Raw genomic sequence first — 10,291 nt, forward strand, 5'->3', positions numbered from 1 at the left:
CATGTTCTCTTTTGCTGTCTAATGCCCGTTTCTACCAATGTAGATTAACTTTAATCTCGGTTCAATTTACTTTTCGTATATTTTTCTAATCTTTAATTAGAAAAAGATAATCTACATTGGTGGAAATGGGCATAAGTATATTCACAATCTTCATTGTCTTTGCAGAGATGTGATGATGGTATGTTATACATGTCTCAATATCGCGTTATACGCATCATAATGTTTGATTTATTCATTCGATCTAAAGCCTCGCAAATCGCAGACGAGTTACATAAAAGATGATAGTGACTGAATGCTTTCTAGCAATAAGAGACAAATGAGATAGAAAAGGTGAAATAACTGACAATATAATATAGTGAGTTATTTCATGTCTAACATTACAAAGGTGTTGTGATTCACTTTATTATACTGGGTGCTTTTCAGCAAGAGATACAGATGACACAATGCAACACAATAAATTACTCCTTAATTATTATCCTTAATTATTTGCAATGTTAAACAGAGATAAAAATGCTTGACTGTGTCATTTGTGTCTTGCTGGAAAATATCCAAAGTCTTTAAAACCTGATCTACAATGTATTCTTTGCTTCCTGTTTCGAGTTTGTTTATCTTTCGCCTTTTTCTCTCGTTCCTACCGTTTTATCAATAATTATGTTTATTATCACATATTTCTTGTCTTCATCACTTTTATCTTGGACAACAGAAAATGAAGAAACAGGATAAGAAGTAAAAAGACAAGAAATAAAACAAGAAACAGGAAACAAAGATCACATTGTAGATTAGTAATTCATTGTATTATATTGAATCATCTGTGTCTCTTGTTGAGAAATATTCATTATTAGATGTAAAAAAAAATTTATTTAGTTGTAATCATTGACCAATAGGTTCCATTGTTTATTTATTCCGTTTAATTAGTTTGCAATATCAAAACATGCTGAATGAAATAATTAAGCAAGATCTTTTCTGTTTTGCTTTTAGGACATTTAATATTTTTAATGAAATTATAAGAATTGTACCAGAGAAAAAAAACAAGAGAGGGAAGAGAATCTTTATAACATTATATAACAATTAAAGCAACATGTACAGTGAGAGCAAAAAGTATTCGTACAAGGAAATTTTTTTATAAAAAAAGTCTTATTTGTAGAAAATAAACATTAATTAGCAATTTTATACAATAAATACATTCTGTTTTAACATATACAAATGAGCTTTGCATGTATTTCTAATATTATAAATTTCTCGAATACTTTTTGAGCATCCAAACAATATAGCTTTTAATTTTCACTTATTTTTAAGATATATTTTTTATATAATTAATACACATTTTTTTGGTATATATAATTTTAAGAAACATACAGTCTATTTTATACTTTATGAATAAATTCTTAATTACCCAACAAGAATTGATCATCAATTAAACATCGAATTGATGTCGAATTGATATCGATTCGACATCAATTCGATAACTCATTTCTCGTTGGATAATATTTAATTTTTAAAAACAAAGTTTTTTTTTAAAATATTTTCTCTGTACGAATATTTTTTGTACTCACTGTATTTGACGAATTGCGTCGCAGGTGGACTGGAATATATTCTTGTGTGTGCTACTTTTGCATATCGACTTGCGAGTTTGTTTACGGAAAGAAGTTTGTCGAGAACTCGTAAAAAATTTACAGGAGACCAAGATTCAGACATGCGTATGCAAAAGTTTGTGCAAGTTCAAAGTAAAAGGAAGGATCAAAAGGGTAAATTAAATGTAACTCCATTAATTTAATTTTTTTTAATTAAAAGATTTAGACTTAAATTTTCTCTAATTGGAAGAATTAACTCGATGTAATCGATGTAAAGAAGTATTCAAAATGATATTCAGATACTTGCATGGTCGTATCGTATCAAGACTTTTTTGAAGGGTTATTAATTCTGTCGCATAAATAATTTGTTGTGTTAATCAATTGCTTTTTTGAAACATAAAATGTCTTATTCTTGATTTTGAATGGGAAACATGTTAGGTTTTGTAAGTTATAATTAATTTTTTTCCTGAAGAAAATAGAGACAAAATATGGTTATTTAAAACAAAATGTATACTTGAGAATTGCTTCATGGCTGCATTTTTAGCAGAAAAAATAATTTTGCAACTGTTGTAAGATTCTTTAATATAATTAGTTTATACTTTTAATCGTAAAGAGAGAATTAAAGGCAAAAATCAATTATTTTAAAGAATCTTACAACAATTGCAAAGCTATTTTTTCTGCTAAACATAATTCATTAATATCTCAACGCATATTCTATTTTTCGACTTAAAAACCTTGCGAAATTTTTCTTATATACATCAAACAATACGTCAAAATTCTAACTAATGCAAGTTCTAGAAATTATTTATATGTATAGTTGTAACAGGAAGAAAAGAACATTTTATGTGTAACAACAAAAAAATTGTTTAGAGTCAAAAATAAAGTTATATTTTTTATAATTAAAAATAGAAAAATGAATAAAAAGTTTTGGGTGGAAGTTGGAATCATCTTCTCTCCGCTGGATACACCTATTGGATACTTGTTACGGATCTTTTATTTGCGCAATTTTATAATCGCAGCTTCCAAATCCCTCGATTACAACTTTCAGGCGATATCGACGTTTGGTGCTTTGACGTAAATAAGTATAAGAATCTTATAAATTAATTAACCGTTTGCTATTTTTGCGAAATCCAATGGGGAATTGATCCACTTTAGCTCGCCGGCTTACCTTCATACAGAATCGATATATGGCTATTTGAATAGAAAGCGAATGGTCACATGCTTTTAAGTATTTCCTACGAGAGGATAAATATTTTGAGAAAAATATTGGACTCTCTTCAAAGAATTTTTGAAATAAGTATACATATTAAGAAGCTGAGATTTATTAAAAAGTGGAAATAGAGAAACTTTTGTTAAATTATTATTTGCATTTGATACAATAGGTCTGTTCTTTTTAGAGCTGAACTTCTTACACGATTTATTTTTTCTCTTTATTTTCTGAACGATATAAATTTAGCTTAAAAGAATGAGAGCCTATAAACATTTTAGTTGCGCTTGATAACTTAATGACTTTATTAGCCGAATACGTTAGTGTTTTTTTTTTTATAATTACGTAATTCATTAACGTAGAACATTAACGGACAAATTATTTTTAAATTAAAACAGCTAGCAATTAAAGTGGCCTGATTTGTCAGCTACGTCTTACGAAATGACATCTCACGAACGGATTCAATAATAGAATTGTATTATTGGAAGGATATGTTCATAAGTTGAAATTTAAGTGAAGCAGCTGGTAAGAGACGGGCTGTCAATTCTGTTTCGTGATACACAGTAATATTTACCGTTTCTTAAGAGCTTTGGGGCTTTTGAGGCCTTTGAAATAGTTTTTCAAAGATTGAAAAACTTCCTTTATTTTTTTAAACTTTCAATTTTTATTTAGAACTTAGAGGTCTTCAACGATCGATTATGTACTGTAGACACTGTAGTTTCATTTATTTTTTATTTTTTTACTTTTTTTTCTAAATTCGAATTGATAAGAAATACAAATTTAAATAAAATTTTGTTAATTTTTAAGCTAGATAGTCTTAATTCTTCCAATTATAAAAAAAGCTGGAAAATTTAAATTCTTTTTAATCGAACTGGTAGAATTTATTCTATTTGTAACAAGCATTAGAAAGTTTATTTTAATATTTTTTATTTAATATCGAACACTCAGCTGTTAATTATTCAGAAAAAATTTAACAATCTTTATTTCCCTTGGATATAAATCTTTCCAAGATTTTCAAGAATTTTCGACTTTTCAGTGACAGTTAATTCGAAGTAGCGATTTGAAACTTTTTGTCTAAGGTTTTCGCTGAGCCGTTTCTACCACCGGCTGTCGAAGATCGTCGCACTTGCGCGTTAAAAGCGACGTGTGGCACGTTTTCCTATGGACCCCCCGCGATGGTTCAGTGTGGCACCATCGGCGCAGTGTAACGTCATCCGTAGCCATCCGTCCAGCATCGCGAAGGACGGACAGCAGCCGCAGCAGCCAGAGCGACGTATCCCGTGTGCAGCATCCGCAACTGCGGTCCAGCTTTTTGCTATATCTCTTTCTCTCTCTCTCTCTCTCTCTCTCTCTCTCTTTCTCTCTTTCTCTTTCTCTCCTTTTCTCACATCGCTTCGTGCGCGTGCGGAGCTCATTCGGAGCGTGTCTCGGGATGCGTCGCGTCGATTAGTGGTGGTGAATCGAGTAATCCCGGTAATCTCGTCTCGCCGCCGATATATCAGGGGCAGGTCGAGCAGGAAGTCTGCGCGCTTGCTGGCCGATGAAGGCGCGTAAAAGCCGCGACAAACGTAAGTCCGGAAGGCGAGAACGACCGTAAAGCGAAAGAAAGAAAGAAAGAAAGGCTGCTCCGCGATCGAGCTCTTCCTCCTGCTTCCTCGCCCCGTGTCCGTGCGACACCGTTCAATATATGTGCCACTGCCGTTGATACTTGGACCAGTCGATCGACTACTCAGCGGAGAGCGTCGTTGACAAGCAGAGCGACAGCCGGGGGAGGGGGGTGATAACTGCCGAATGCAGCAAGGTGCGATGATCAGCGCTCGGGTTCTCTCTTCTCTTCTTCTCTCACACCTTTCCCACCTCTGTGGAAATCGCCTGATTATCTATTTGTCTGTCTACCTTGTCCGTTTGTATGTAATAATCCTGTGCTCTATGAATGGTAGTTCTTGCGTAGGTCGGAGTCTAACCCCTTGTCGCACCACCAGGACTGTTAATGTGTCAAAGGTCATGTCCGTGTCGGCTTCAAGCCTTGGTTCGAGCCTTTGGATATCTTGGGAGACGATATTTTTGGATAACACTCTTTCTTTGATTTTTCAGGTCTCGCTTATCTATATTCTCCGATTCTTTTGGTCTCGTTTAAATACTCGTCTTTTGATATTTACGAAGCCTTCCTCCTTCATCTCACTCGATTCAATTGTGCTATTTCTCTACGGCGATATTGCACTTTAAGATTTTAGAATTGAAACTTTTGAATTTTTAAATTCTCTCTCTCTTTACCTTTTATTAAGTCTTTTAAAGATTTTATATTATTATAATTCTTGGATCTCTGAATTCTTATAGTTTTTTTGAGGCTCTGGATCCTCATTTTCTAATCTCTCTAATTAACCGTTTATTTTGATACAATATTTTCTATAAAAATTTTTTTACATGTAAATCTTAGCTTTTATTTTTTAATTATAGAGTCTAGAATTTTTTAGGATTAAATTCTTGTTTTTTTTTTAATCTTATAGAATCCTCTAGATTTATACATATATATTTATAGATTCCTAAATTTTCTTGTATTTTTTTGCAATGTAATATTTCCTAGTAAAAGGCAAAATTAGTTCTAGCACCTTATACGAAGCAAATTAGTCTGAATTAAAAAGAAAGTTTTTTCCGTAATTTTTTTATTTATTTTTATTTACATAAATATTTATATATATATAATGCTACTTGATTAACCTCCCCCCCTTTATAAAAAATTTCTATGTTGCGAAGAATTTATCTTGAAGATCCCTCCGCATTTCTTGACGAATTCTCACGTGATATTCACATAAGGAGGGGGTGGTCAGGAAGTAAGGGGTAGGAGCTGCATTGTTACTATGGCAACCCCGGATACCCGGGACCAGAGCTAATAGTCGCAGCATGCGTAGGGGATGAACAAAACGTCGCAATTCTTTAGAAAGTGATCTTTGACATGTTATCATCAGTAAGTTGTAGACGACATAAATTTGCAATGAAAATTTTTACGTACATCCCTAATTCTTGCTTGAATTTGATTATTCAGATTGTTAGACTACCTCTATATATTTACACATTTTTTAATTCTCAAATTTTTTAACTTTTAAAATATTTAGATCTCAAAATTTTACAGCCCTTAAATGTGTTTGTAAATACTTGAATGCTCAGACTTTTCAACCCCTGCATCTTTAGACCTCTTTTTGAATTTTTAGATTAATTTTTGCTCTTAGATCTTTAGATTCTTTCCATGTATTATATTGTATTAAATTATCATCGATTGCTTAAATAATGAGCTCTCTTTAGGATTAATATTAAGCGCTTTCTAATAGCGAATTTCTATCATTATTTGATTAACTAGTAATATAGTATTTAATTCCTATAGTTAATTGACTTGTTAATAAATACTACGTTAATAAAAATATTTAAAAAAATTGGAAATTATATTTATTTTATAGTTTATATTTCTGTTTACAAGAAACCGTTGAATCATTTTCTTTTATAAAATAGATATAAAATATATCTTTTTTCTCTCAAAGCAATTGAAGAAACAAGCACATACAATTACATTGCATTTACCACAAGAAGTATCTTTGATCGAATCTTTTTATGGAACAAAATTTTACCCAGCACAGTAGAATCCATGGTTATCCTTTCTCTCTCAGAATATGAAAAATGTATTCTCGCAATATCTTCTTCGAGCTCTTTTTCAATCTTCCTCAATTATCTTCTTGAATGATTTGCACTATAGAAACAAGACGTTCGTTAAAAATAATGATTAATTAATGAATTATTGAGAATTAATTAATAAAAAAATAAAAATTAAAAAGAAATTCTTATATTTAATACACACACACACACACACATATATATATATATATATATATATATAAAACTCATATCTTTTTAATTTTTTAAAATTTGGATTCTATTTTACAAAGTATTTAACTTATTTTTTATACAAAAAACATAATTTATAAATTCGTAATTATAAAAAAAACGAGCGATCTTGTGTAGCGCAAATTATCTCCATATTTCTTCACCCCTGTTGTCTCTTGCCTCTCACGACTTCTCCGCCTGCAAGTCTTTACGCACTGTGTAGGTCCCTTCTAGAGTAGAGTATATCCCTTCTTTAGGGATCTACAGTCACGATGATTCCCTCAAAAGTAGAAAAAAGTAAGGCAAGAAAAGGACCCTTTCATATCTATTTTTTTCAAGTAGAAAAAAATTGATTTGGAGACCTCCCTTCTCGATAATCACGGGCGACGGGAGATTGCTGGAACTCTTCGAGCGAAGGTTTTCGCTCTCCCGCGCTCTACGACAAGAGGAGGGAGGCGCGAGAGGGAGCATCTCGAAGGCGCGACGCAGTCTTAGGAGTGAAGGGCTTGCGAACTTGCAGAAGGAGAGCTTGAAGGACTCGGGGGCGTTTTAGGGAGCTCCGGGGGCGCCGCGCTCGCTCTTAGCGGCCGACACAAGCCGGAGGAGCTCGCCACCCTCGCGGCCACCACCAGGTTCTCGCGGAAGGAAATCCAGCTGATCTATCGAGGTTTCAAGCAGGAATGCCCGTCTGGTCTGGTCGATGAAGATGCCTTCAAACAGATCTTCTCGCAATTTTTCCCGCAGGGAGGTAATGAAGGGATGATGATGATAACAATGATGATAATGATGATCTATTGAACGATAAATACAAACGTTTTTTTTCCATCTTTGTAAATTTTTAATTGTAAATAAATAAAATTATCGTTCTTATTGTAAAAATGAAATTTTTAGGTGATATTCTGTCTTAGCTTCTTTTTTACATTTCGTTCACATCAGATTCTGTTGATTCTCGAAATTTTCTGGTTTCATGTTAACCGAATTAAAATGAAAGAGTAAATATTAATTTATATATAGATTTTTTTTTACAAGAATAAGAATTTTCTAAATTCTGAAAGCTTTATATTTTTTATTAGGCAAATAAGTCTATTTTGTGTTACACGAGGAAATCATATATAAATCTGTTTAAGTTATCATTACCGTCCCTTTTTGATCGCGTGTTGTAGACGCAAGTCAATACGCTCATTATGTCTTCAACACCATGAAGAGGAAACCGTCCGGCAAGATAAGCTTTGAGGTGAGCGACGTCGCAAATAAAATGTTCTGAAAGGAACACGGAAATATTCCCCGTGATTTTGAACTCTGCTCTATATTTACTGATTAGATGTTTCTATTCAAGTTTTACAGGAAAATTATAAGTTTAGTCTGAGTTATAAATTTTTCTTTTTAAATAGGAATTCCTCACTATATTGTCGAAGGTGTCAAGAGGATCGGTGGAGGAGAAGTTGCAATGGGTATTTGGTCTGTACGATCTGGATGGCGATGGCTTGATAAGCAAAGAGGAAATGCTAGATGTTGTGGGCTCCATTTACGAGATGTTGGGTCGTTACACGCAACCGCAAATCCTTGAGCCACATGTGGCCGCTCGCGAACACGTCGATCGTATCTTTCATGTGAGTAACACGATACCCCAATTAGCTAATACAAAAACAGAACTGAAGCTAATCACATATAAGTGAAGATTAATAACGAAATAAAATTTGTAAATTGTAAACATTTTGCGATCTTTCAGAACATAGTTAATAATATTAGAATTTATTAATTATTCTAAAAAATTATAATATTTTTTAAAAATATTTCTCACATAATGTATTACATTTTTTAATTTTATTTTTTAATTATAATGATATTTAATGATGGATGATAATTGTATGATATTATCTCGTATGATATAACTCGTGTAATTAATTATTATTAATAACTGAATAATATGAATAATATTTTATGCATATTTTTAGTTGATGGACGCGAATAAGGACGGTGTGGTGACCATCGAAGAGCTGGTGCAGTGGTGCTCCAAGGATGAGCAATTGTTGCGAAGTCTCGATACTCTGGACACCGTATTATGAGAATTTAATGTTCTATCGGAAATTTCAGTATCAGATTATCAAGTACGCTTTGAGCAATGATTATGAAATATCATGAACCTGTCTATCGATCTATTCTGCTTTGGTTTTGTAGATGAGAGGAATATGTAAAGTTTCAATGATTTAATAATTATATTAGTATGAAAAAGTTGATTGAAAGCATCAAAAAGAATTTTCTTGAAAAAAAAAACAAATATCTAATTAAATCTGTTTACGAATCGTCAGCCTATAATTTATAAGCGTAATACAAAGTGCAATAATTTGATATTTGCAAAAAGAAAAAATCAAATGCGACCAACCGAAATATCATTGCTCGAGATGTATTTTTAAGAAAAGGCCCTGGAGAACCATTTCGCACGTGTCTTTTGTAAATATGTATGTACCTCGTTACACACCTACCCAGTCTTTCAAATACAACAACTTCCGATACGTCGTTTAACAATTGAAAATCTGAAAGAATCAATGATTTAAATTATCTTCTTTCTCGAACCTTCACAGAGAGAGATAGCATTAAGAACTTTTTAAAAAAACATTGAAATTATATTAAAAAATGTTTCAAGTTTTTATGTTATATACAAAATTGTTAAATTATTTATTATGTCGGGAAAAATAAATCGTTAGTTCGTTCAGATACTCAATTTTCTATACAATAGATGAATTAAAAGTAATCGATAAAGATTTAATTTGCAAAAACAGAAGATATTCGTAATTCAATTGAATTTGACTATCGATTTTAAATCGACTTTCGAATTTTTAAAATGATTTTACAGAAGAGATGTGCGTCTTCTTTCTAGAAATTTTTCTGTTGACTCGTATATTTTTAGAAAATTACTATTAGCAAATTTAGTTGGACGTACTAGTGTACACTGGTGCTTATTAAAATTGTTGTACACTGTTTAAATGTATGTATATAACTGTAAAAAAGTGAAATGCAAATATTTCGAATTATAATGAAAATATTTTATCTAGCAGCACGATAAAGTATTGAGAATTTCATGGTTTAACCGATCTTTATTTATATTAAGCACACATTATTATTGCAATCTGTGTACAATGACTTTAATAGTGAACACTAAATGCGTTCAATCGAATTTGCTATGTGATATTTGCATAGTGTTGCGAAGTATTTAAACCTTGGAAAATCTTTAATAATGTATATTGTTCGATTGACTCTTTAAGGGCGTATTTGCCCTAGCTCTTTAATATTTCCAAATTTAATCTTTTAATCTTAATGTACTATTATGAATGCCAAATTCGAATTTAAATTATCGATTACAAAACAATACTCTTCTCAGGCCAAGTGAGGAAAACCAATGTTATCCTGTTACTACTTGCCTGTACCTCGTGTGATTATCCTGTACCTTATTATTATATAATAACAATAATGTTATATATATATATATATATATATATATATAAAACAAGGTGAATGTTAATGGTGAGTTATCGATTATACACCATTTAGATAATCACACAAATGCGTCGATAACTTATTTCCCATGGTAAATGGATGTCCCAAAGGTTGAGACATCCATTAACATTCACTCTGTGTGTAT

At 31.9% G+C, this 10,291-nt stretch overlaps 1 protein-coding gene across 4 annotated transcripts in view; it reads left to right on the forward strand.

The window, feature by feature from the left end:
- The window catches only part of LOC108749619 (Kv channel-interacting protein 2-like), a 16,004-nt gene extending 6,752 nt beyond the window's left edge, over positions 1–9,252 (forward strand). Inside the window, exons 1-5 of one of the 4 annotated variants that reach the window (XM_018488430.1) lie at positions 3,921–4,346; positions 7,172–7,399; positions 7,815–7,885; positions 8,043–8,261; positions 8,607–9,252. In XM_018488430.1, the coding sequence (XP_018343932.1) occupies positions 4,319–4,346; positions 7,172–7,399; positions 7,815–7,885; positions 8,043–8,261; positions 8,607–8,717 (657 nt within the window). In that variant the 5' untranslated portion in view covers positions 3,921–4,318 and the 3' untranslated portion in view covers positions 8,718–9,252. Of the gene's footprint in view, positions 1–3,920; positions 4,580–7,171; positions 7,400–7,814; positions 7,886–8,042; positions 8,262–8,606 lie in introns of those variants that run through there. The other 3 variants (XM_018488431.1, XM_018488432.1, XM_018488428.1) reach the window with 3 other exon arrangements.
- Positions 9,253–10,291: the final 1,039 nt, after the last annotated feature.

This window comes from Trachymyrmex septentrionalis, unplaced genomic scaffold (assembly GCF_001594115.1).
Source record: "Trachymyrmex septentrionalis isolate Tsep2-gDNA-1 unplaced genomic scaffold, Tsep1.0 scaffold305, whole genome shotgun sequence".
NCBI classification, from domain to species: Eukaryota; Metazoa; Arthropoda; class Insecta; order Hymenoptera; family Formicidae; genus Trachymyrmex; species Trachymyrmex septentrionalis.